The sequence below is a fragment of the Physeter macrocephalus genome, chromosome 13 (assembly GCF_002837175.3).
Source record: "Physeter macrocephalus isolate SW-GA chromosome 13, ASM283717v5, whole genome shotgun sequence".
Lineage (NCBI taxonomy): Eukaryota > Metazoa > Chordata > Mammalia > Artiodactyla > Physeteridae > Physeter > Physeter macrocephalus.
Window position 1 is genome coordinate 25,271,988 of NC_041226.1, and position 27,904 is coordinate 25,299,891.

The 27,904-nt window shown below is 36.3% G+C and overlaps 1 protein-coding gene across 5 annotated transcripts in view; it reads right to left on the reverse strand.

Annotated features, from left to right (window-relative positions):
- AKAP11 (A-kinase anchoring protein 11) overlaps positions 1-27,904 on the reverse strand; it is a 47,914-nt gene that overhangs the window by 9,761 nt on the left and 10,249 nt on the right. For 4 of the 5 annotated variants that reach the window (XM_024125841.3, XM_024125840.3, XM_055089332.1 and 1 more), the window contains exons 2-11: positions 25,270-25,379; positions 21,130-21,246; positions 18,127-18,174; positions 16,531-16,665; positions 14,861-15,125; positions 9,791-14,303; positions 7,620-7,775; positions 4,447-4,530; positions 3,623-3,669; positions 882-1,042 (exon numbers count right to left, since the gene is read on the reverse strand). In XM_024125841.3, coding sequence (XP_023981609.1) covers positions 882-1,042; positions 3,623-3,669; positions 4,447-4,530; positions 7,620-7,775; positions 9,791-14,303; positions 14,861-15,125; positions 16,531-16,665; positions 18,127-18,174; positions 21,130-21,246; positions 25,270-25,329 — 5,586 coding nt within the window. In that variant the 5' untranslated portion in view covers positions 25,330-25,379. The remainder of the gene's footprint in view (positions 1-881; positions 1,043-3,622; positions 3,670-4,446; positions 4,531-7,619; positions 7,776-9,790; positions 14,304-14,860; positions 15,126-16,530; positions 16,666-18,126; positions 18,175-21,129; positions 21,247-25,269; positions 25,380-27,904) is intronic. The other variant, XM_028497245.2, reaches the window with a different exon arrangement.

The following is a 27,904-nucleotide window of genomic DNA, read 5'->3' on the forward strand; positions in this document are numbered from 1 at the left end:
CTTCTTGCTTCTGCTGTCTGCCCTCTGGTGGATGAGGCTATCTAAGAGGCTTGTGCAAGTTTCCTGATGGGAGGGACTGGTGGTGGGTAGAGCTGGCTGTTGCTCTGGTGGTCAGAGCTCAGGAAAACTTTAATCCGCTTGTCTGATGATGGGTGGGGTTGGATTCCCTCCCTGTTGGCTGTTTGGCCTGAGGTGACCCAACACTGGAGCCTACCTGGGCTCTTTGGTGGGGCTAATGGTGGACTCTGGGAGGGCTCACACCAAGGAGTACTTCCCAGAACTTCTGCTGCCAGTAAGACCCTATTTCTAATATGGATTGATTCATTCAGTTCTACATCAGTGACCCAAGCATTACAGAGTTTAAGACTGTAATGACTATAAGTCATTAATGACTCATCCTTTCCATGGTTTATTTCCACAAACACTATCACTTGCCCAGAAATAACTATAGTTTTGTAAATCTCTTATTTCCCCCAAGTTCTTTATGACTGATTTCCTTCTTTCCAGTGCATCTGACCTGAAGTCATAGGTTCATCCAATCGATAAGACAGGAAACTCATGAAATGCTTATTAAAGGCACCTAACTGAAAATTTTGGATGTGCCAGGCAGTAGATTAGGCATTTTTTTTTTTTTTACAGTATTATAGTTAATCCTCACAAACCTCTGCAAGGTAAATTCTATACTCATTTCCATGGTACAGATAAAGAAACTGAGACTGGTGAACTTACCCAAGGTTACGCTGCTAGAGAGTGGCGGGGCTGATACCTGAGCCCAACCACTGGACTCTATTACCTGAGCATCTACCCACTTTCTATCAACCATGTGACACAGAACATCATATACCATGTCCTCACAACCACCCTATAAGGTAGGTACTTACTTGTATAAACTCCTTCTTTGCAGAGTCATGAAAATAAAGTTCTGCAACTTCGGCCTCAGAGGCCACGAGCCACTGAAGAATAATCCTTAGCTGGGGGTCTACTGTGCATGGCTCCGTGTCAACATTCGTAATTAGCAGAGTATTTCCGTCTTGCTCTGAACCTAATATTTAAATTGAAACGATATGAAGTGAAACTCATCAATTCAACTCTCAGTGCTCTGCTTTCCAAGGACATATAAGCATTTTCCATTTCTTAAGATTCCAAGGAATTCTGGAAAAAAATTCATCTTTTCTTAATTGTACCATAACATCAACTAAAGCATTACTTTGAAAAGGCAAAATAACGCTAAAACAAAGGAACAGCTTTGATCATTTGTGACAGCACAAATACAAAACTCTGAGGTATTGAATTCAAGAGCCAATTCACAAATGCCATAATTTGTGTCAAAATATAATCTATAGGTAAAGCCGAAAAACAAAAAAAAACTAAAATGCTACAATTACAATCAAAATATAAATAAAACACAAATAAAACCCTCAAATAAATATATTAAATGGACTTTAAGAAAGGTTTCTGAACTAAGAGAAATAGCAGCAGCAGTGAACACTTGTATTGCACATAATTACATCCTAAGTATTGTTTTAATCTCTTTACATATACCAACTCCTTTAATCCTCACAAGCACCCTGTGAGGAGGGAACTGCTATCATCTCATTTTACAGGTGAGGAATCTGAGGCAGAGAGAGATCCAGAGTCTCACAGCCAGAAATGGCTGAGCGAGGAAATAAACACAGGCAGTCTGGCTCCGTGCTCTTTATCATGTCACTCTTTAGGCAAAATACGAAAAAAAAAACCAGTCATATGCAACCACTTACCTCCCAAAGGCTAAACCAGGGAATTTTCTGGTACACCCCTAGTATAAATAAGACACCGTTCTCAAGTTTATTTTTTAATGAAAATTATGATTTCAACATAAAGAAGATGAATCCATGTTGACTATAAAACTAACGCCCGTGGACCAATATCGTGTGTTTAACACTGCTGCTAAGTGGTGGGCCTCCCACACAAGAGGCCAGCAGTGGGGCATGCTGGCAGACATGGCACCAACTTGCACCAGTAATGGACATTTGTTGGTGAACGTCCCTGATTCTTTTTTTACAGTTTGCAGGGCATTCTAGACCACTACTAATCATTTTTAGGATTCATAATGACCCCTAAAATTTTTCATTTAAAAAAATCGGTCCACACTATTCTCTTAACATAAATGTATTATCATTTCCCTCCTCTCTTCCCTCTGACTTTCAGTCAAAAATGCGTCTGGTAGACGATGGTACCAGACATAGTCTTTGGGCCATTCTGTAAATTCTGCAGAGGTCATGGGGTTGAAATGTTCTCTGTACCACTGGATTTCTCGGTTCAGGGTTCCTGGTTGCCTGGCCTAAGAGTGACTTGTCTTTGGAGAGGTTACTCAACCCTAGTGAAAAGAGAAAGAACTGACATCCTGCAATTACAAACAATAACAAAAAAAATGAAGTTTGTTACCTTAGGATTTCCATAATTTTGAATCATTTATAAATATATATCAATCCATCTCCTAACTTACCAATTTCTAATTTAACAAATTTGAAAGTTAGCTACAATTTTCTATATAATGAGAGATGACTATAATCTCTAAAGCCGAGTAATGACATATCTACATAACAATTAACCTCCCAGTTTATTCCTAGTTACAAAAAAAGTAGTCAACAGCCTGTGACCAATGGTATCTAGTATTTATATCTTTGCAACCATGTTCACTAAAGGAAGAAACGAATATTTTCTTCAAATATATGTGTAAGACAGGAATTGAGGGAAGGAAGAATCGATTTTAAAATATCTTTTTTATTTTTACTTATTGATTTATGTAAGGTTGACAACAAAACAAACTGACATGTGATATGATAAATTATATCTCATAAGAATTTTATATTTTGAAAAAGATAATTATATGAAGAGATTATCATGAATTTCTCTCTCAAATAATGTAATAATTCTTTTAAAGTAGTTTGATCTTTACACTGATGAGTACTTCCTTAGTTTAGCAATCAAATAACACAAACTGCTCAGCAAAGGATCTGACACTGGTTAGGTTAGTCAAGAATACCTTGATTTGGAATATTTCTTCATCTTTCAATTCCTTTATTTTATTATCTGTACAATAAGAAATTTGGACAAGAATTTCTCTTGGGTCTACTCTAGTTACAAATTTTTGTAATTTTAATGGAAAACAATTTAAAAATAAATCAAAGTTTGTTCTAACGAATATTATTTCAAATTACACTGAATAGTTTAAATGAATAATATTGTATTGAAGGGATCCCAAAACACATTCATAACCAAAAGGGAAGGGAAAAAATACCATTGTGAAATGTAAAATGATTTTTTCTCAGTTCTTATTAAAAGTCTTCAGTTAGTATTTCCCATTTAATCTGACTTCATATAGGTTATTACAAATGTCTTTTATTTTTGTATGTCTGTACTGCTTATTATTCCAAGTCTAGTAAAATCTTATAGCAAATAAATCAATGAATTTAAACAAAACAAAAAAGAATACCCTGGTTTGTAATGTAAAAACCCTGATTTGTAACAACCCAGCACCTCTCTGATTTAAATGTACAAACACAAACATTAAAGACTTTTCTAAAGAACCTTATAAAAAAACATGCAAACACTTTGAAAAAACAAATTGTCAGTTAGTTACCTTCTACATCATCCTCATGCTCTTCATCTTTATCATCTGGCCCATCACTTATCGAATGAAGTAGCAGAAGCAGTTAAAAAAAAAAAAAAAGCTTTAATTAATAATGGTACTAAAGCCAATTCTTAAAACGTGGTAAAAAAGGAATGATACAATATGACATATGATATTTAAAAAGGGGAGAAATGACAATAAAAAGGAAGCTTTGCTTCTCACACCATTTCATGTTAAAATCTCAATTGCAAATGATGCCTAAAGGTAAGTTATCAGTAACTGAGAAGTTCTACCTGACCATCTATATATACCGTGTCAAGTAATTACATAATAAAATTTAATTTAAAGCCAAAATATTCTAATTTGGTTTTAGATAACACAGCATCTGAATATTGCAGAATGCCATGAATAATTATTTATTAATGCTTCTGCTGATGCCATCTGTATATTTTTTTAACACAGTAAAAACACATTTTCTCCTATACCTTTCTTATAAATAAAACTGCATACAAAAACAAAAAACCAAAACAAAACAACAGAAATCCTGTAGGAAGCAAGCTCTTTTTAATGAAACAGTAATTGGTAGAATGAAAAATAGCAAGCAGTGCAACACATGCATAGAATTAACATATTTTGCAATTAGATGTCAGTCACATCTTAGCATAGTTGAATTTTTTCATTAGGTGTAAATTTATCAAGCAGAATCATGTCAAAATACAGGAGAAAAGCAGGTTGATACACATTGGCACTGTAACCCACATTTTTTAAGAATATGACATCATGCATTAGTGGTGAAAGACTCATCAGTGTTTAGGTTTCTGGACTGGACCAACCTGTCTGATGTTGGAAAGGATAAATTGTCCTCATACAAATCTCCTTCTAAAGCAAGACTGCTCCAGCTACTGCTGTTACCATTACTGCCAGAGGAAGAAAAGAACAGAGCTGAACTAGCAAATGAATGGTAAAGACGACCCTGGCTTTCCTTGGAACAGCATGCGTCAGTGGTAACTGCGGACGTTCTGAAGCTGCAACGGTGGGTGCAGCATCTGTGGAGTTACGTAAAGACCATCGCTGCTACTGTACAAGGTATTTGACAGCTTCAGAGATTTGGGAGTTTTCTTACTTGTCCTCAAAAGTTCATGAAAATTATTCTAAATGTGTATTTATTTTACAGATTAAGACAACGACTTTTAGGACAGTAAATGAATGCATGAACTAAAAAGTTTCACAAAGAAATTACTGTCTATGGCAAAGCTTAGGATATAATTTGTAGAAAGCCAATGCTCTTCAGTTTGGATAAAGTTTAAAAACAAAAAAACCACAGGTTAACATTCTCTCAAGTCTTTAGACAGTGCAAACAGTGATGGGCCAGGGTGGTGGTGGAGGATGGGGAAAGGGATGGGATGGCAGACACAAAAACACAGTCCCAGATAGACCTTTTCTAACTACTGGGAGAAAAGCTGTCTCCTGATTTTAAAATACTCTTATTATGTCAATTACCTTCATTTCATTAATTATGTATAATTCAGTAGGTGGCAAATAATATACATTTTCTTCAGAATATTGAATAACCAAGGTCTAATCAAGCATTACACTTGTCTGATCAGCCAGTCACTGATGCCACAGAGACACCTTCTCACACTACCTAATCAAAAGAAGAAAGCAACTACATTCTACAAGTGCGGCAAAGCGATACAACACAAAAAGCAACCGCGTTCAGAGACAAAACTAAATTCAGTTTTTCAGATTAAAATCTAAACATGCAATTTAAAAATTCTAATCATTAAAATAATTAGTAAGCACACATTAGTTTGCAGTGATAAGCAGCTATATTTCCCCGTATTAGGCTAGACGATTATAAAAATTAATATTCACACCAACCAAAATTTTGGTTCTAAAAAATGAATTAACATAAAATCATCTTTCATGCATCAGTAAATGTTGACAAGGTTACCAAAAAAGGGGGTGATTATTTAAAAGCTCTAAATAGTTTCCAGGCCATCTCAATAATTAACATATCCATATTAACTCTAGCACTATCAAACTGTCGCAAACCATAATGCATTACAGAATAAAAGTTAAAATTGATCAGTGTCTTTTCGACATTATGTTCAAACAAATATAGATCTATTATAAAACCATTAAACCAACCAGAGATTTTGCCCATGCAGTCTGCTGCCAGACAAACCAAAAATGAGAAAATATGGAAATACAGAATGGATAGACAGCTGTGAGCCGAAGAGAAAGAGAAAATTAATGATCTCAAACACCGTATTTACTTCTATGAATAGAATGATTATCTAAGCACAGAAAAAAACTACAAAATTAAAATTCTTACCCATTTCCACACTAAAGCCATGTATCTTAAGTGTGGTCTCTGAATCTTAAGTGTGGTCTCTAAATCACTTGCTTTAAAATAATCTGAGGTACTTATCAAGCCTGCAGAATCTTGGGACCCTCCAATGACCCAGGGAATCTTAATCTCTGGGAGGCAAGCACACCACCAACCCTGGATGAGCCCCACTAAGTTTTTCTTTGTGCCTGAATCTTAAGGCCACACGGCATCATTAGTTCTTAATTCTACAGTCAATTAAAACCACAGGTGTTTTTCTGACAAAAGGCTGTCACGTCAGGTTTTCCCCATCCTGAATTCACAGAATTAATTTTCTGAACCTAAATGCATTTACCTATGTTAAACATTATTAGTTTAGCCTCAGCCTGATTTGGTCTTTCTGAACCTTGGTTCTGTTAATGGGATTACCTTTTCATCTTTGTTTTGAGTCACTCACAAATACTAAGTGTTCTACATCACTAATAAAATAATGCTGCAGAGGAAGAACCAAGGACAGACCTTGGTAGGCGCCTCCCTCTTTTCATCAAATTAGATAACATTCCATATCAAGTCATTCAACCAGCTACAGTCCTCTTAATGCCACTAGCCTCTAACCCTTCTTCTCCCACTTTAACACCAGGATTCTGTAAGCAACAATGTCAACCCCCAGTTGAAATTCTAGAAGCCTGCTTCTCAAAGATGAGAGAAGAATTTAAGTGTTTAATATTCTACTCTAAAGTTATGAGAAGGGCCAAATGATGATCTGTGATATTACCCCCACTTCCTGCTACCAGTTTTAAAGACTGCCTTTTTGGATTTAGATTTTGTAAAATACTGGTGGGTTTACGTCACATTTTAAGAAATTATGACAAAATAGATACTTTATAAAAATATTAATACTTACTGGTTAATCCAAGCATCAAACAAAATACTCTGAGATGATGTGTTCTAACAGGTGAAAAGCCATTTAGGCCTTTACAGAGTTAAGCAGCTTCTCTGCTGTCCTAACACGTGAAAAGCCATTTAGGCCTTTACAGGGTTAAGAATATAAGAAACAACTGTCATCATAATTAATAAAACATTCCGAAACTATTTTAATGAACAAAGTTAACTGAGAAAATGATATATATGAAGTGACTTCTGCTGTACAAAACCATGTTTTTATAATGAGTTTATGTATTTTCAGTGATTCAAGTATAAATTGCTCAAGTTACAGTGTTCCTGAAAGGACAAGTAAGGAATCCTTCCCCCCAAAAGATGATATTACCATGTCAAGAAAATTACAGGGCCATTTTGATGCCTTTTACAGATAACTGTTCTTTTTCCTATCCTTTAGAGAAAAAAAAAAAAAAGTACCCTCTTTAAAGTGAGAAAGAAAATTTTTTCCTCAAAAATTCATGAGAAGCCCAAGTAAAGCTTAAAGGGTATAGAATCAAATGTATGAAGTATTTTTCAAATCAACTATTGGCACATTCAGAGAAAATTAGCTCAGCTAGTTATTGTTATTTAATACATGTCAAAACCGTTAGAAATATATTGTGAACAATAAAATACACTTTGAAAATACGAGGTTTTCAAATTCAGAATTTTAAAATCAAACTCAACGTAAACTTATAGCTTACTTCTGAGGTCTGAGTACCTGAACTATGCAATTACATGCAAATTCATAGTCACCTTTCACTTAGATGATGAAAACTACTGCTTTCATCCTGGTGTTCATCTTCAAAGCTTAAATTGGACCAGCTACCAGTGCTGTCATCACCAATACTGAGATTCATCTGCTGGCTGCCAAAAGACTCAGTTGACTGCAAGTCTTCTATTTCTTTTGGACTGGAAAAAAAGGAAGGAAGAAAGAAAGTCCAAAAGCATCAGATTCTGCATTATAGGACTATCCATTTGATGATAAAGATGACAAAAACAAGAAGTGATATTCAGAGCTAGACCAGTGGTCCATCTAACCCTTGGTTTGTGTCTGCTAATAAAGAGACTTGGCAGGAGAGCATACTAACTTCAAAGTTAGCTGAGGCACCTACACAACATCCCTAACTCAACTTGTTCACCTATTATGGATCCATCCCAAGTGCACCATTTATTTAAATTCTCTTTAAAGCAGTTCATATTTTCAACTGGGACCTCTATGAAGGAGCACAAGTTCCTAAGTTTTTGTAAGACAGTATTTTATTTGTACCAAAAATTACCCCTTTTCTGGCTTAATTTAAGAACAAAAAAAAGTAGTTCAAGAAATTCCAGTACTGTCAAGCCTATAATCAAACTAGCCAAATCTCTTCAAGATTTTGAGCTTGGATCATAACCTCTCTCATTTTTTCTCAATGAAAAGACATTAATATTTTTAGTCCATCTTCACAAGAAATGTCAGTCACTGTTCAATAACTGTATTTGCCCCTTCTACATTTTATTCTGGAGTAACAGTTTAAAGTGATACTTTAACTTTTTATTGAAGTATAGTTGATTTACAATATTAGTTTCAGGTGTACAACATAGTGATTCAATATTTTTATAGATTACACTCCATTGAAAGCTTTTACAAAATAATGGCTATATTTGTTTCCCTGTGCTGTACAGTTTTATCCTTGTTGCTTGTTTTACACATAGTAGTTGGTATCTCTTAACCCCATACCCCTATCTTGCCCCACATTTTTAAACAGGAAGAGGGAAAATGCTGGTCTTCTGGTCAAAATCTTCTAGTGGCTTCACGTCAATCAAAATAAGAGTCCAAATCCTTATAACATACATCAGGTGTGACAACCTCTCACAACCTCCACTGGTCTCCTACTCTCCCTGGCTCCCTTGCTTTAGCCACACAAGCTTCTCTGCTGCTTCCCCAACATGCACAGTCCCACTCCTTTGCCTGGAACCCTGTTCCGCCCGATTCCCACTTACCTTATTCTTTCTCCACCTTTGGCTCTTTGTTCAAATGTTACTATGTCAGAGCAGCTTCCCTGCTACCTACTGAAAACGGAACCGCACCCCACCAGCTGCTGCCCACTGCCACCCCAGCACTAACTCCCTGTATCTCCCTATTTTAAGACGACCAAGAAAAGAGGCAGTGCTTGTCATGGCTTTGACAAAAGCTACTAAAATATCCGGCATTATCGTGTGGCTTAATTAAATTCCTCCTCAACTCAAATTTTCTCTTCCTGTGAGACTAACAAAAATAATCCTACAAACTAATAACACAAGCTGGTCCTGATGTTTTCCCGGGGAGAAAGAAGGTTAAAAGTGAATATTTTAACTAAGGCGTTAGTATCGCTGAGCACAAGACACGGTTACTGAAACGCAGAACACTGCAGGACCATCAGAAAGAACTGTCCCCTTAGACAGTGGCCTATCAAGAGGCGTGATGGCAGGAATGGAAGTATTTGGAGAATTTTTGCTTTCTTCAGAGCAGTTTGGTTAAATTACACTCTTTTTAAGAAAACTTACCTTTGTGAACAGAAATAAAAATTTAATCTCAGAGTAGTACATTAACATGGTGATACTCAATATTTGCTGTATAAAACTCTCCAGCTGTTTCTTTGATTCAGCTTTATCTACTTCACAGCTTTGTAAACTTGGGCAAAAGGTGATTATCCACGCTAAGCCACACCTTCCAGCTCAGTAAACGGTTCATACCTTCCTTCCCTCAAAGGGCTGTTGTAGGATAATGAGACAGTGTCTATGAAAGTAACAGGTAGGCTATAAAACAATACACAAATGTAATAGGTAATATTTTTTCTTAATTTAGGATTAAAAATAATCATACCTTGCTGAACAGGACCTAAGACACGAATGATCAAATTAACTTTTCCCTTCATCTTAAGACCTGAAAGAAATCGGAAACTTACCTGCTAACAGCCTGACCAACATTCCTCGTCGCCGACGTCATTATCTCAGTAGTGAGGCTTTCAGCAAAGATGACACCGTCCTGTCCGATCCCACTATCAGCTGCCAAACTGGTACTGCTCAGCTCTCTCTGTGCCTTTTCAATCGCTTCTGCAACTATCTTCTCAGCAAGCACTGTCTTCTTATCAAGATCAATGTGAATCTGAGGGACATCTAGATGAAAAATTCTAGATTTCTGGTAGACGTTGCTGAATTTTGAATTAGAAACTGGCTTACGACTAGCAAGTGAATCTGGTCTGGGAAAGCGTGGACATGAATTTCCAGTGCAGTCATGGAGCTCTTTACGGTCACGATACCTGCAAGCCTGACTTACCAGAGGTGCCAACTTTTCTGCATAAGTGACCCTATCGGCCGCTTTTGTGGTCTCAGACTCGTGGAAGACGGCAGATCCTGAACTCAGCTCTAAAGCGTCATCCACTACTTTATTAGCGTACTGTTCTATAGCTTGAACGACAGTCTCTCCATAACCACACCCACTCAAGCTGCCCGTACTGCGGGAAAATCTGTGATTTTGTGAGGGAGGCTGAAGAGACGCGGGAAATTCTGGCTCGAAGTGAGACTCGGCATCTTCGTCGCATCCATTTTTTTCATAAAGGCAAGAATCTGTTAAGGATTTTGACAAGCCAACTGTAGATGCCATCAGCTCTTTTTTAACATCTCTTGTAATGTTGTGAGCGAGAGAGGCTGAAAAACTATGCAGTTCCAAGCACTCATTTCTGCATGTATCCCGTGTCCATTCACAAGTCGGGTTTTTATGAAGGTAACCTCCACTTATTTTACTTTGTCTTTTTTTATCTACTCCTTGCTGGTGTTCTTTACTTAAGAATAGTAACAGTTCATCATTGGATTTCACCTGTGAGCTTTGCACAGGGAACATTTTTGAGTTGCACTTCATTTTGGCTGTCTTAGATGCTTCTTGTAATCCTGACTTAACAGACCGATAAGCAAGTCTATTGGCATACTGGTCCATTATTAACTCACTATCACCACCTTCCTGTTTTAGTATTTGGATAATGTGACCTGCGTACTCATCTGTCACACTTTCGCAGCTGGGATACTTGTATGTCAGACCTGACAGACAAGAACTTGGTGGTAATGAAAGAATAAGCGAATCTACTTCTCCTGGGTGTGCTACAGCCTCTATATCCGTCTTCTCTTCTGATCTATAATCTTGGTCACTATCAACATAACTGTTCCTCTTCTGCCTGAAAAGCATACAACTTCTAACTTTTGCTATTTTTTCAGCTTCTGTAATGACTTCCGCTGCCATATCACCTGCAAAATTGCATAATGTTTGTAAGTTTTCATCTAAGCAATTTAAAAAAGTAGGTGATACGCTTCTTTGACTTTGCACATTTAAGCAAGGGCTTTTAACCTTGGGTTCTTGAATTATTTTATTATCCAAATGGGAAGCTGCCATTTCGGTTGCAAGAGAAATGATGTGTATTGCTAACGCATCTGCAAACTGAACTTTCTTCCCTGAGGGCTCTGACTTCACGTCCACTTCTGGCTGCTCTTCATCTTCACTACTTTCAACTTCTTCTGAGAGAGATCGCATGAGTTTCAACATGAACTCTTCTTTTTCTATAGTATTTTGTTCATTTTCAGACAAACTGCCGACCGACGAGTTGTGAGGCGTAGAAGGTGGTGTGGCAGGTGCAAATTCTTTTGCTAATTCCCCCTTGAGCTTTTTGGTTAACTTCTTGATATCCCATTCAGAAGCAGCCTGGGATGGGACTAGAGGAGTTGATGGAGGAGTATCAGGTATCACATTCCCGTCTCTGATTTTCTGTTTATCTTCCACATGCAAACCATCTGCACATGTGAGCACTGGGGATGAGAAACTATGTGAATGGGCAAAAGGGTTCTCCTGCCCAAAAGGCAAGGGCTCAAATGCTGTATCATTCAAACTATGCTTTTTCACAGATTTGTCCTTAGCAATTTCCTTCAAATCGGGTTTCTGACCTCCTGCAGCTGGACAAGGTGGTAGTGTCTCTAAAGAAAATCCATGAGCCATATAACCTTGACATTCCAGAACACAATCCTTTCTTTCTGAACGTGAACAGTGAGTTAAATGATCTTGACCTTCAAGAAACTTGGGGAACTTTTCCGAGGTCAACCGTGACTCAACTCCAGGAACAGGCAAGTCTTCCTTGTGGAGTACATTTTTATCTACATTTGGGATCACTGATTTGCTTTTGTCTATGGAATGTTTAACAATAGATTTAGATAATCGATCAGCAAACATGTCCTTCTTGCTAGCCTCACTCTGTTGCAGTGATGCTTGATCACAATGAAAAGGAGGCGTTTTTCCCTTTACCGTTTTAGTTAAACAATCTGTGTCTTTATCCATTGTTTTTGTAACTCCGAATGACGTCACTGAATCTAAAGTTTCATTTATTATTGTATGCACCACTGCCACAGAAAAATTGCTAATAATCACAGGATCACTCGTTACTTTTGAAGAGCTTTCCATTTCAATATCATCATTAGTTGGTTTAACATCATTCTGGTTACCCGGATGGTGTTCTGAAGGTAAACAAATATTCCTGAGACAAGCCACCTCTTCTTTGTTTTTTGTGGCAACCCCTGCTTGGGTAGAACCACCATTCAAATTACTATCATCAGATGATGGAGGAGACTTTGCCTGATACATATTAGATGAAATATGATATGGGAGAAGGGCACTTCCTGCCAAGGGCACTGGTATAGAAGTAACAACTCCAGAAGTACAAAACAAGGCCTGTTGTACTGTGTATTCCTTTTTATATTCCTGTATTGGTTTTGTCACCATAACTGTTTGACCATTAAAAGTAGGGGAAAATGTAGAAGTCTGTGTCGGTGGCACTACATTTTCTGCACTCACATACTTAATGTTATCTGTGGAAACACTAACTGCTGCCTTTGTTGTGAAGGTGACGTCAACTTGAGACAGCTCAATGAACGCTTCCTGTATTACAGATTCAGACAAATCTTTTGCATAGGACTTCACTACTTTGTCTTCATAGCCAAATGACCGACGCTGTGGAGATGCAGGTGTTGGAGGATACGAAAACTGACACACTTCCATGATGCCTTCAAAAACAAGTTCTTCGGCAAGATCTGCAGCAAACCTAGCAACAGTGTTGGTAAAGATCTGCTTCCTTACATACTGTAAATCTTTTAGAGCATTTGCGAAAGCTTCACTCACCAAAAAATTAGCCAGACCACTAATGGCACGTTCTTTCAATGAAAACGCACGCTGCCTTCTCAGTTCATTAAATGCCATCTGAAAAACGGATGATGTCAATTTGATGGCTAATTGGCACAAAGCATTGGTACATGAAAAGACTCCTTTCTGTAAGTCTTTAAATGCACTGCCAAAACTTTTCTCCACAAGATCTGCTGCAAACTTCTGAATGCTATCCTTAATCACTGAGGATTTATTTTTAGATTTACTTTTTTGATCGAGGCTTCCACACTTACGAGCTACCATTTTATTTTCTCCCTTTTTAATACTATTAATGTTGGATGTTGCATTTGTATGTTGGGTATAAAGAACCGAGCCCAGTACTTCACATGAAAGGCTATCTGCATAATCTTCATAGGTATAATAAACAGAATCATGATTTTCATGAATCCTATCTTCACCAATATCTGTTTGGCAAAAACATTCAGCAGGAGTACAGCCTCCAAGAGGACTAAAAGCAGAGGATCGAATAGGGCTAAACAAACCACTGTCTTCCCCTGATGCCTTCACTGGGCGGGGAGAATCTGGAGCATCACCCAGGTTACTGTAAGGGGATTCTGGTTTACGAGGAGTTGGCTTCCTAACATTAGCTGGGAGAGCTGGACGATCAAACTTGAATTTTTGAGGATTCATAGTAGTGGTTACAGAACACAATTTTTCATGTTTGTGCCCTTTTTTTTGTGACAACTTCCCTACGGCAGGATCTTTTAGAAACGGACAAGCGGACTCCAAAGTTTGTTCTAGTTCATCAAACTGGTCAAAACTATCGAAAAACTCACTTACTTCTGAGTCTGAATCCTCAATATCATCTTTCATCACAGGAATTTTAGGTAACTCAAGTTTTGCTTTTAAACTTTTTTGATATCCCTCTTCATCCAAGAAAATAACAGGACTTGGACTTGAGCATTCTGATTCAGACGAGTAGGCAGGAGAAGAGGAGAACAACTGTTTCTGCACATCAGCATCACTATCTTTATCTGAAGCCGTAGAGGACCTATAGAAACTCCTTTGGACCCAAGGCTCAGAAACGGATGTCGTGACTGAAGCTTTCACAGAAGGCAGTTCTTTATGTCCCAGAATACTTATTAAAGAAGCAGAAGGTTTAGCCAATGACTTCTGCCACCCAGAGCCAACCAGAACCCTGAAATCATGGGTTTCTAAACGGTGACCAGAAATAGTCTGTGAAGCAGCATCACACTGGCTCCTTAGTGCAGTAATGTTTATTCCTACAGGAAAAGAATAAAATGATTATTCTTGAACAGAATTTTTTAATTAATTTAAATCAATGGGAACAAGTAGACTTGAAGCATGAAATATTTATTTGTACTGTGTCTTCTACACTATGTTGTTTAACACATTCATCCCAAATCACACTTAAAAGCAAGTACATGCTTTATTTTACCCCACATCTGGGAATACCTGGTCTACAGAATGCCTAGCACACTGTCGCATGTTAGAAACACTAATATTTAGGTGACTCTGCCAGCTAAGTCTGCTCAAATTTGAACTTAGGCATGTTCCAAACGCTTAATGTAATAAGGGAAACAGTACTTGAACAGTACTATCTAAATAAGAAGAGAAAGAACAAAACTAAAAACCAGATAATGAAGAACTTAAAATCACAAGGAAATTAATTACTCAATCAGAAAAAAATATTTAGATGCTTAAACTTGATCAAATTTCAAAATAAATTTCAACTGAACAAGTCTGCCTTAAAACTTTTAAAACTGAACTTTACACCTTAATTCTCTATTTCAAGAAAAAAATCTAGTAAAGAACAAACCATCATTATATGGCTTTGAAGCCTCTTCCTCCTCTAAGTGCTCAAAGGCAGTGACAAAGTCATCTTCGATGGAAGATACTGACTGGTTAGTATCATCATCATCTTCATTAGTGGCCTCAAGTTGGCACTTCTGATGCAAACATGTGTCCAGGGTGTACCTTATACCCATAGCATATTTACTTAGGAGACTAAAGATAAAATCAATTCTGAGTCTTGGTAATGTAGATGACACTCTCATGACACAAAGCATTCCAGGATGATGACTCTTGGGAAAGATAAAAGATGATAAGAATAATTTTAATTTCAAAATATATTATACTTATAAGACATATTACCTGGAAATGAAGCCTAGAAATAACATGATCCCATTTTTTTAAAAAAAAGAAGAAGAAAAGAAACATATGCATCCTGAAAGGCTCCCTGGTTTTGTAATGTTTAATTCTTTTCCTCATTCTTTCTCTACAATACTTCTCACTTCTCAATCTCTTTTTCTCCCATCTTTCTCTTATCCAGATATTCAAATTCTACCTATTCTATCTCTTCAAATGTGACAGAACTTGCTATCCACTCCTTTGACAATTATGTTTTCCTGTATTATTGTACATTCCTGTGATTTTTCTTATTTAATCATTCACCTAGTTCACCAACTACACTGTAAACTGCTCGAGGACAGGAACCAGGTCTTAGTCTTTCTGTATCCCATTTTCCTGTAGCTTTTAGTATGATACCACATTCTCCCCTATCATAAAAGAATCGTCCCCTCCTTTTACCTAAATTCCCCTAGTATTTCAATTTACAATAATGTTTATAACTTTGATTAAAAATAAAAGTCGCCAGATTTTTCCACACATATTATTTTCTAAAATGTAAATATTGACAAATGACTTATTCAAAAAACTAGAAATTAGATAAAATAGCTAATCACCTGTTGTATCCTAGCAAATAAAACAAAGTAAATATAAATGAAAAATATAATTAAGGAAATGAGGAGAGCAGTTCTACTTTTATCTGTAAATCTCATAATGAACACAGTGGTATTTTATACTTCAAGGAATAAGTAATTCAAATTTTAAATATACTAATAATTCAATTTTCAGGAGGGAAAACATGCAATTCATTTTTCTTTGAGGTATTAACAACAGAGTAACACTTAATAAAGAACTAAAAGCTCAATGTCACAAAACTAATGACCTTTCGGAAATGATGACATCTTTGTTTATAAACAAAGAACATATCTTCAGATATCCATTTTACATGGAATTTTTTAAACAAGAAAATGAGTTAAAGTATGTTCTCTAAAACGTACAGCACAATATTTACACAAATTTGAAACTGGAAATAAGAGGGAAAAATTCCTATGACTTACACACAGGTAGCAGTTCAAGAAATCCAGAAATAATCAAATTTTAGAAAAAAATTAATATGTACTTGCATACCACTTATAGAGCTTCACACATGGAAAATCTAATTTAAAGCTATGACCAAAATTATTTTACCCTTTAGTGATTTCAAAGCTTCTTGAGTTAGATTTCTTATGAATCATATTTCCTTGAGATGGCATTAAACAAAAAGAAACTTCACCCAAGCATTTAAAAGTTTAGTACACTAAATCAAATGTCACTGTAAAATTTGCCAACAAAAACTCATTAGAAATAATATATAAAAGTTACCTGGTTTAGAGGACCATTGTTTATATCTGATGATTTCTTTATATCCTTCATACAAATAATTTCATTTTCATTTAGACTGCAGAAGTGCAGTGAATTCAGAAGATCTGGGAGTTCCAAAGAAACTGCAGCCAAATCCTAATTTAAAGCAATAACACAATAAATAACACTGTACCATAACACTTTTGTTAAAGTCCCTATAATGTGGCCTTATAAAAAAAATCATAACGTCTACTGGTTAATAGATTTTCCACTTCATAACAGTTAACATATGCAGTTTACTGGCCACAATCAATTTTTTAAAAATTCAAAAATAAAATGTACTAAAATATTTTTAAATGACTATTTCTGTAGCCTTTTAAACATAATGATACCAAGCTATAACAAAATTTTACATGGTTATCTCATACATCTACGACAATTTAGGCATTTAATAGTTTTTAGCTGCAAATGTCAACTTGTAGTCCTAAAGTTTAACCATGGAATTTTTCAAATGGGATTCTTGCCTATAGAATATACTTCTTTGGAGCTTAAGTTACATATTTATAAAATCCAAGTCTATTTTTCTGCCTTTCCTCTCTAAGGTATTACATCAGACTTTACTGAAAATTTTATGGAGATGTAAAGGAAAAGAAAATGCCTTTGTTTTCCTTCTCATTTGCCCTTTTTATGTAACTGTTTTGCCCAGTTAAAAGAATTATTAACATCTTTGACCCTTCATAGAGTATTTTCCTGGTTTTATCAGTAATTCTTAAAGAGGAAGTAGAGTATGAAAGAAATATTTTGGTTACTTCTTTCAGCCTTACGTTCTCGGGACTATATCTTCTCTTGCGCCTTCTGTCTAAACTATTTCTTTCAGGCAAGAGCACAATCAAGACACACAGCAGAGTTTTCATTTGTCATCACCTGATATGCATTATCTTTATAAATAATGCAGTGTTGCTTCTTCTACTAGGAGATGCTTTACTGCCACAAAAGGAAGCACGGCAATCACAAATTTTAAGAAGCGGTACGAGGTAAAAAAAAAAAGTACACCTACCACATCTACACGAGCTTCAACTCCTCTTCACGTAACTGTGAAGCTTTCCTTTGCTGATCCTAATCTCAACTGTCAGTCCCTTTATAAATACCTGCCTAAATCAACAGGCTAAAATTTTTACACTGGTTAATCACAACTTTTTACAAATTTTATCTTTTAAATTTAACTCTATCTCAATTAAAAACATAAGAATATGACTGCTGAAGTTAGATTATAAAAACATCAAAATAAAAAAATAAATCTTTCATTCTACATTATGACAGAATGGAGAAAACGTCAGCCTGCGGTTTGCAGCCTTCTCAGATAAGTGACTTTTGTGGTCTCTTAACGTAAAACTGCTTTCTGTCATAACAAGAACGCTCGGTGAAAACACTAAAAGTGAAAATGTCCAAGGCACACTCAAAAACTGATCTCAAAATGTCATCTTTTAACTTTAAATAGGAATGATAACAGAAGAGTTTAATGTAAATTTGGGGCTAATAAGGCAAATTTTCCATGCTCTTAAAATTTGTTCCACATAATCTCTCAGGGCCCTTTCCAGTTCAATAAATCGACCATACCTGTATATGAGCAGCATCTGTTTCTTCATTAAAACCTAGAAATGTGACCTGAATAAAAAAGGAATAAAGATCCATTAAAATTTTAAAGTCCTGTCTCAATTAGGCGGTTGACAGAGCTGAGAAACAGAAAAAAAAAAAAAAAAAAAGCACACAAAGCATTAAAATGCTGCTGTCGTGGACAGGATGATTAATTTTTTCAAAGATGATCACAAAGTGTTTTCACCAAAGATTTGGCTTCAGAATTGAGGTTCCTAAACCTCCCCCACAGCCACTTCATTAGCCAGTTCAATCAATTCTAGTCCCCAAACGTATCTCACACGTACCCACTTCTCTCCATAGCCCCTGATGCCACTTCTCACCTGTGCACCTCCAATCCTCTCCAACCTGCCCCAGGAATTATCCTGTCATTTCCCTGTCGAAACCTTTCCAGGCTTCTCAGTGCAAAGTCCTAACACAGGGCCCAAGGCTCTGGCTTAGCTGGTGACTTCAACTTTCCCTCACTTTCATTCATACACATGGGCCCCTTTCTGGGTCCAGAACACGCCAGAACATTCTTGACTAGGGGCTTCAGAGTGGTGCCCTTTCAACCCGGATCTCTATTCCTTGGATGTTTACATGCCTAGCTCCTCCTCATTCTTTTAAGTTCCAACCTAAATGTCACCTCCTCAGAGAGGCCTTCCCTGGGCACCCCCAAGGCTACCTCCTGATTGACTCTTTGGGATATCATCACTTTTTTCCTTCAATGCCTTTACACAGAGATTTCTCTGCAAAAGTTTATGTAAATTAAATTACTGAAGAAAATCTAGTGGCCTGAGGAAGTGTCACATTATTAAGTAAAAAGGACAAGTTACAGAAATATGATATAGACTATGTACACAATTTCAACCTTATTTTTAAAAACAGATGCATGGAAAATAATACTGGACGATAATATACCAAATTATAAGCAGTGATTAACTCTCAATGATGGAATTATAAGTGATCTTATTTTTCTCCACTCTTTTCCCCCATGGTTTTTTCTTTCTTAATTCACAGGATTAATGATAGTCATTTTCTTTTTTATGCTTTCAGTATTTCTTATTTTTCTATATGGATGATGTACACTTTTATAACCTGAAAAAATATTATTTTAAAAATTTATATTCCCTTTATGTCTGACATAAGAAGAAATTTTGGCCACTTGAAGATAGACTAGTAAACTGTCTACTAAGCAAGTACTGTGACTAAAAATATGAAGCACTTAAATGGCAGCAATATGGATAATCAATTCTCAGGAATTAATGGAAAACAGCGTAGTTGAAATACAAAGCAACACTCAATATACTTTTGATCTCTTTCTGATAATTAAAAAGCAAGCCAGAGTCTTAGATTATTCCAGAATCTTTATTCTCATTAATTATGGGTACTATGTCACAGAAACGTTACAGTTAATTTCCAGGTGCCTAGGTAAGTTATTAACCTGCAGGAGCCTGTCTCTTCACCTATAAAACTTAAGGTAACACACCTTCTCTCCCACAGTTGTGAGAATTAATTAGATAATGTGAAGGAAAGTGCCTAGCACATCATAGGCACTCGATAGCAAAGAGACACTCAAATAACAAGTTTCCTTCCTTTCTCCAAAAAGATACTTGGAGGGACTTCCCTGGTGGCACAGTGGTTAAGAATCCGCCTGCCAATGCAGGGGACACGGGTTCGAGCCCTGGTCTAGGAAGATCCCACATGCCGCGGAGTAACTAAGCCCGCGTGCCACAACTACTGAAGCCCACGCGCCTAAAGCCTGTGCTCTGCAACAAGAAAAGCCACCGCAATGAGAAGCCCTCGTACAGCAACAAAGACCCAATGCAGCCAAAAACAAATAAATTAAAAAAAAAAAAAAACATACTTGGAGATATCTATAGCCTAAAATGAGAAATTCCTTCTATTCTTTCAAGTTTCCTTTTACTGACTACAAAAGAGAAAATAAGCTGGCATACGGTTTTGAAGGCGCCAGGAGAAGTTTGAATTTCCCATTGATTAAGGAATGTGGGCTCAGAGGGGCACTGTGTAAGCAACTGGAGAGAGACGGCTGGAAAACTGTTTGAGGGCAGAGGACACAGAAGGCTTGTCATGCTTGGCAACAGCTGAGGAGATTAGGAGTGGCTTGGCTTTACTAAAATAAAGTGAAAAAGGATAAAAAATAGGAGAACAGCCAAGAGCCACAGCACTGAGCTGATACAAAAAGAAGAGGCACAGGTCAGAGACCATTACAGGGTCTGAAAGGTGTGCTCACCATCCTATGGAACTACTTCAAATACAGTTTTTCAAGGAATATGAAAGAAAATCATTCCCAAAAATAATAATCAAGATTTTTTCTTAGAACCCTGATTTCAAAAAAATTTTTTAATTCACCTATTTACTGGTTTGGGGCTTCAATGGCCCAATACCCTATCTCTCTTCTTTGGTAACATAAATGTATTAATGGACTATGGCTATATTGTTGAAAAAAATTTTACTTCTTTTTATAGTAATAAATTCAAACAAAGGCTGGAAACGCTGATGCAACAGAGAAATAGATGAGCAAGTAGTATATCGTATCCTTAAGTGGTAAATATCTTAATTTCAAAATAAATGTACCAATACTTTTTCATTTTGAACCAAAGCACTGAATTTAAACAACCAAGAAAACAATAACGAAAAAAATGAATATAAGAAATAAGTATATATTTTGTTTCAAAGTAGAAAATTTTAGTATGAAAGTCCCAATTAGTGAACATAGCAGAAATCATTTAATACCGTGCTGTGTGTCTGATGAGTGGTCGGTAATGCCTGTGCACCGAATTAAATGTGCTCATTATAATACACTAATGTTAGAAGGTATTTAATATTTAAAAGAGGTAATTCTCACACATGTATTAATGTGCAGAGATTTTAGGCATTCTAAAACTAGACCATGCAGTTCTACAAAGATACATGAAAATACATTGTGCTGTATTAGGAAAGGGTATAGAGAGTAATCTGTCAAACCTCAGTCAAATTGGCATGTTCATCCTGCTTTAAACAGTCCTCTGCTGATACACTGCATAGTTCCTTCTCACTCTGCAATAAAGACTTTACGGACTGGAACACATCTTCACTGAAGCTCTGGAAATGAAAGATATTCTTAATTTACTTAATTCTAAAACAAGGTAAAAAATCCTGGTGATGGATTAAATGAAGAGTCACTAACTTTCCAATGAATATTCACTGGAAACCGTCTGATGTAACAGAACTCAACTCAGCTGAGAGGAAGAAAGAACAAAAGGCTAAAGTAGAGCTCCACGTGTTCAACACACACATACCACAGCCCAGTCACTCAACCTACTGGAGACCACAAGGCCCTCAGCCAGGTTCTCTCACTCTCACCCTGCACGAAAACCTAACAGATCACATATCTGACTTCCAAGTCACTGGCAGAACAGGAGCAACAATTTATATAAGGAGATGATGTGGAAGCTAATAGTAAGGTATGCTAACAACGTGATGACTCTCATAACAAAGTTGGAGATGGAAAAAAAGAAAGATATAATAACTCAAAACAAGGCTTTTCAGGGGTCTTAAAGCAGCTGTATGATGGAAATGAGGGAAGGCACTCCAGACTGGAAAGAGAAAGATGTCACAAGTGCAAAGCAACAGAGGGAGGAAAAAGTTACATTAAAAAAATGGGTATCAAATTTGGACATAAACAGAACATCAATTTCTCTCTACCTTCTGATTTGTTGCTCTGCTCTTCTATCAGGAATGTCCTTACTCCCCAATGTTCCCCTGTAGAAATCCTACCCATCCCAAGACCTTGAAGATTTTCCCATCCCTTAGTCATAATAAATCTCTAAGTTCCTACTGTATTGTTTGCACATTAAGATCATTTAACCTATATCACAACATATTATAATAACTGCTTTCATATATATTTGTCTTTCCTACCCATTAAACCAAATTACTGAGGTCAGAGATCGTCTTTTACTCTATTTATTCCCCCAGATTTCAGTACCTCACATACAAGATGAACTCAATAAATGTTCGCTAATTTTAATAAATTAAAAATTAGTGGAAATCTTATCTAAGAGAAAGGATGCAAATATGAAATCAAAGAATTAAGAAAAAATGCAATGTTAAATTTGAACTTTCAATATGAACTCAAGATTCTTTAGAGGTATGTATTATATTTTCCCATCATAGAAGCAATGACCCTCAGTAGCAATGAGCATACCCAGCACACAGATTTTGATTTCTAAATACCATTCACCAATTAAAAGAACTAGATCCCCCCTGACAGAATGGCTAGTTCCAGGTATGAGGCAGAAATGTATGAAGTGTGGCTGGGACATCTTATTGTGAAAGACTGCAAGGACATGCAGATTAACTGGGTTATTTCAAAAGAACACAGAAGCCAACTTGAAGGAATTCCCATTGGCCAAATTTGGGATAATCTGAGCATCAAAAAATAAAAATGATAATGGAGTATAACAACTGAATTAAAAAAAAAACTACAAGTCCATTAAAAGAGACAGATAAAAAGGGTGGGGATTGGGGGAGTGCGCTACTTTACACTAGAATGCTGGCTAACAGATATGAACAGAATGACAAAACTTAAAAATTCCATTTATAACTCCCTCCAATGTAATTACTGACTTAGGAAAGGATCATCCATTACCCTAATCCACTGGGTTAAAAGCTATTGGGGAACAAGATACACTGTTTTGCAACATCACCTTACAGATTATTTATTAATAGTGTTAATTACAAAAGGATTATGTGTCTTTAGATTGGAGATATCTGGTGGTTACAACTTATCTACCTGGTCAAGCCTGGCACTAACAATATGCACCGCCTGATCTGACAGAGTGGAATGACCATGACATCATCTTTGAGGTGTTCCTGCTGAACCTAACCACAGGGAAAAACAAATGAACTCAGAATATGGGAATGTTCTACAAGATAACTGGTACAGACTCTTCCAAAGATTTGCCATCATGAGAAAAGAATCTAGACCATTGAACTGGAGCAGACTGGGGGAGACCAAAGAAACACAATACCCAAACACAGAGTGTCAACCTCGCTTAGATCTTAGATGAGAGACAAGGAAAAAGTAACAAGGATATTTGAGACAACTGGGGAAATCTGTGCATGGATTGCATGTTAGACAGTGTTACTGAATTAACGATTTCCTGAGGGGTGGTAATAATGATGTTCTTAAGAGACGCATGCTGATATATTAAGAAGAGAAGTAAAATAATGTCTGTAGCCTACTCTCATTTGGTTTCAAAAGGGAAGTGTGTATATATGTACACACACAGAATGGGTGTGGCAAAATGTTAACAGAGAGTGAATCTAAGTGAAGAGTATATGTGGTGTTTATTGCACTGTTTATTCCCCCAATATCTGAATATTCAAAAGTTTAAGTGATTGTTTTCCATAATGAGTGGAAGTTTTCAGGCTAAGATATGAACATGAACTGAAAAAAGGAAAAAATATGAAATGTGAAATCTGAACATGAGCAATCATTATAAACTCATGACAGTGAAGGAACAAAGGGCAGATCTTGATTTCTAAATACTATTCAGGGGTTCTTTGGAGAAATAGCCCGTTGTAGGTCTGAGGAAGGTAAAGTAGAGAGTGAAACTGGGTCAATTTTGTCCTAGAAAGCAAGGAAGCAATCAAAGAATTATGAGGCTGTGCATAACACACATACATATAAACAGTATATAATATTTACATTTATGTATTTTTATCTAAAAGGGTTTCCAAGTATTCAAGTGAATTCAAACCAAATCTTTTTCATGGGCCTAATATAAATAATGGTCTGAATTTAAAAGACATTAATAGTATAAAGTTTCAGCCGCAGCCTAATTCCTTATCTCAGGAATATATTGGTAAATTCAAGTCAAATAGGTAGGTAGTATAATGTCTGAAGAACAAGATCGCTAGCTCACTGCTATATTTTGTATATATATATTTCTTAGTTCTAATTATTAATTTAAAGCAATCAGTAAAATTTAAATATTAATTTAAAGCTATGGGTCCAATTGCTAATCTGAAAAAAAGTATAATATACTCTAGTTTACAGAAATTAGAAGTAGAGAAAATAGTTTTTATTGTACTTTTTTCAAATTAAAAAGGGGACCTACTAAGTTTAAAGGTACCTGAAAAACACATGGGCCATATTACTTAAAAATGTAATTACTACACTGTTCCAAAATAAGTTTACTTTCTGTTTTCCAACTCCGCCGGCACCTTTCGATTTGACAACCACTCTCTTCCAGTTAGCAGTCAAATCCAAACATTTATCAGATCTCTGAAGAAATGAGTAAATAAATGAAAAGGCAGGCCTAGCAGCTTACACGAACATTAACAATTAGAAGCTGGAAAGATGTGCAAAGGAGACAGGTGTTATCGTTAAGAGAGAAGAAAAGAAAGAAGCTGTAACGAAAGAAGTCAAAGGCCGTCTTAACATGTAAGGACTTGTCAAGAGTGTCATATAATGCAGAAGATGAAGCTAAAAAAAGGGTTCACCAAGACTGCTGACCATCCCCCAGTATTCATCCTCCCTTTCTGCCTTTAAGTAACACCCCCCCACACAGTTTTAGCAAAGACAAAAATGTCAAGAAATGAAAGGGTAACCATATCGTCTCAAGGGAGGAAAAGAGAGAGGGCTCTTCCTCAGACTAGAAAGCAGAAACGATCAGGAATCACACCTAATTTGCTCACTACTGATTATCCAGCCAATACCTAACACGGGGCCTGGCATATAAGCAGCACTTAAATTTATATTATATTTGCTGAGTGAATGAATGGACGGTAGTATTTTGGGGTAAAGCTAAAGCTGTATAAGAAAAGTCACACCTGATGCTTATGTTGCTACAAAGAAGAGAAAAAAAGATCTGCTTAGAGGAAATAGGGAGACGTGATCTTTGGGAAATAAAGTTCATGGTCTTCATGATTTCATATCACTGTTTTCATATATGCCAATCTTTGCAGTATTTTACCGTTATTCATTTCAATAATAAGATTCATTTTAAAAACAAGAATACCATAGCATAGCTGCTTAACAACACTTCGACTTCAAAAAAATTGATCAACATTTTTATTAAAACTATCACTAAAAGGAATCCAATATAGTGAACTTACTTTTCTGACAGATGCTCTAGTTTTCATGTGACTGTTTCTGAAAGTCTGGAAGGTCGCCATAACTATATTGCTGTTGTAGGTAATCAGTGAAGAGTTAGTCCACAAAAGACCTAAAGAAAAAATATTAAAAGAAAATAACTATTTTATTGATCTTAGTGATTCAAGCAAGCATTTTGTCCTAAGATAACTTCTTTAAATTCAGTCATTTGCAAAAAAAAAAAAAAAACCATAAGAATTCTGAGACATAAAAATTTATTAAGCAATCCAACATGAATATTTGAAAAATACGAATATTGGCACCTTAATGAGATACCAAATTATTACAAAAATCTTTTTAGGTTCAAAATTAATATAAACTAGTTTATCCTTATCTAGTCGATCTCACAGCCTTTTTTTTATTACAAATAAGAAAATATTTGAAAGCCTCAATAAGAAATATTTCAAAAGCCTTTTCAAAATCTAAAGCACATCAAATCTCAGCCTTCTTGCCTCCTAAAAGTCACTCTATCCCTACAGCAACTGAATGCTCTAAACATTCTTATTTCTTGGGCAGAAAGGTTTAATAATAAACAAATGAGAATATGAAATCTGTACATATCAAATAAAATCAGATAAAAACAAAGCCCTTATATAGGAATCTCAACAGCATACCAATGACGAGAGTTCAAAAACATCCAAGTTAAATGATTAATACCGTAGTATTTAAAACACATACACAGACATGTTTATACACACACACATACACACCCTCCTTGGGAGAAACTCTGAAACTAAGTCTCAGCTTTTTATCAATGCTTTAATGAAATACCTTTTAGAGCTTAAATCAACGTGGGCATTAACCACTCAATATCCACATTTGACCACAGTAACTTGTCCCTTCATTCAAAATCTACTTGCACTAGATGCTATAGATACAGAGGAGAACAAGGCAAATATAGCCCATTTGGATCAGAGTCTTACAAGGAAAATGTTTCATTACAATAAAGGGTAGGAGTGAAAACTGAATACTAAATCACTAAATACTAAAAAAATTGAATCAATAAAGATTTGAGAAATGGCTAATTAGTTTCAGTCAAACTGGTTTTCTCAAGAATTACCTAGTTGAGGTTTTCAAGACATTTAGTTAATATCAATTTATACTATGAAGACATTTATAGTCAAAACCAAACTTCAACCTAGTCCCCTGCAGAACTGAAATAAATAAATAAATAAATAAACTAAATTTTAGTGGAGCTCTAATTTTATATTCTTCCACAACAGAGATAAAACTGAAATGTGTGTGCAGGCAGGCACACACATGCACCTCCCTTTAGAGATTTCTATATTCTGATTTTTCACAAAGAATTCTATTTTTTCGACAAAAAATTCCTATTCTATTCTGAACTAAGAAAAATCCTAGCGGTCTCTTTAACAATAAAATTTGATTAATGACTAGAATTGAAGCAGAATTGTCAGAAAGGCAAGGGAGGTCCCGATAGCACAAGATAAAGAACCATACACCAGGATGCAGAAAAGTAGCATTTGTGTCCCCGTTGTACCTCTCATTAGCTTTGTTTCCTCCAGGTAAATTACAATATCTCTGCATCTGTTTCCTCCATGTACATTACATGGGTGTGTATGATGTATATTACCTAGATGTATATTACCCTACTTACTGGACAAGTTTATTGTAAGAATCAAATGGAAAATTTATAGGAGGCACTTGAGAAATCATAAAACATAGGTAAAAGAAAAATTAAAATATTTACTTACGGACCAAAATGATCAAGAGGACCAAAACTCTCAAAACAAGGTGTAAATACACAGGTTTATGTAACCAAGGCAAGAAAATAATTCTTTTCTTTGTCCCAGGCCAAGTCACTCTCCTTTTTTTTCCCCATAGAGTTCTCTTCAGCTGCCAAAAACCCTCAGGGGCAAGTGGACTTGCCTCAAACTTCACATAAAACATATAAAATACAGAGGCCAACACAAGGGTGCCAGAAAAGTGAAACACTCAAATTCATCTCCTGAGTAAACCGGCACCACCTTTCTGGAGGGCAATTTTGTAACCTAGGTCAAAACCGTGCAAATATTCCTATCCTATGACACAACCATTCTACTTCCGGGAATTCATCAAAGGAACTGATGCTCCTGGAGCAGCGTGGGTTCTAAGGAGAGTTTATGATGCACCAGCTGCTGTGCTAAGAGATTTCCTTGCACATCTCATTTAATCCTTAGGACTGGCAGAGCAGTACTCCAGTTCTACAATGAGAAAAACACAGGCAAGAGGAAGGGGTTAACAATTCACCAGGCCCACACAGTAAGCAGCAGAGGGGCTGAGATGCAAATCCAAATCTTCAAATTCTAGCACCCAGGCTCTTACCCTCTTCTCTATAGTGTATATAGGCTTGAAAAGCTGTTCATCACACTTTGTAATAGAGGGAAATAAGAAGCACTCTAGATGCCAGAAACAGGAGAGAGACTGAATTACCTAGAATGCATTCCCACAATGACACGAGGGCAGCCATTACACACAACTTGCACGGACAGAGGACCAGCACACAGAGCATCTTTACTTTCTCAGACCCCTAACCTTGCAGAGAGGGCGGAGTTGGGAAAAGAGATGAGAGACAGCAATGACCTTTGCAGCTGCTGA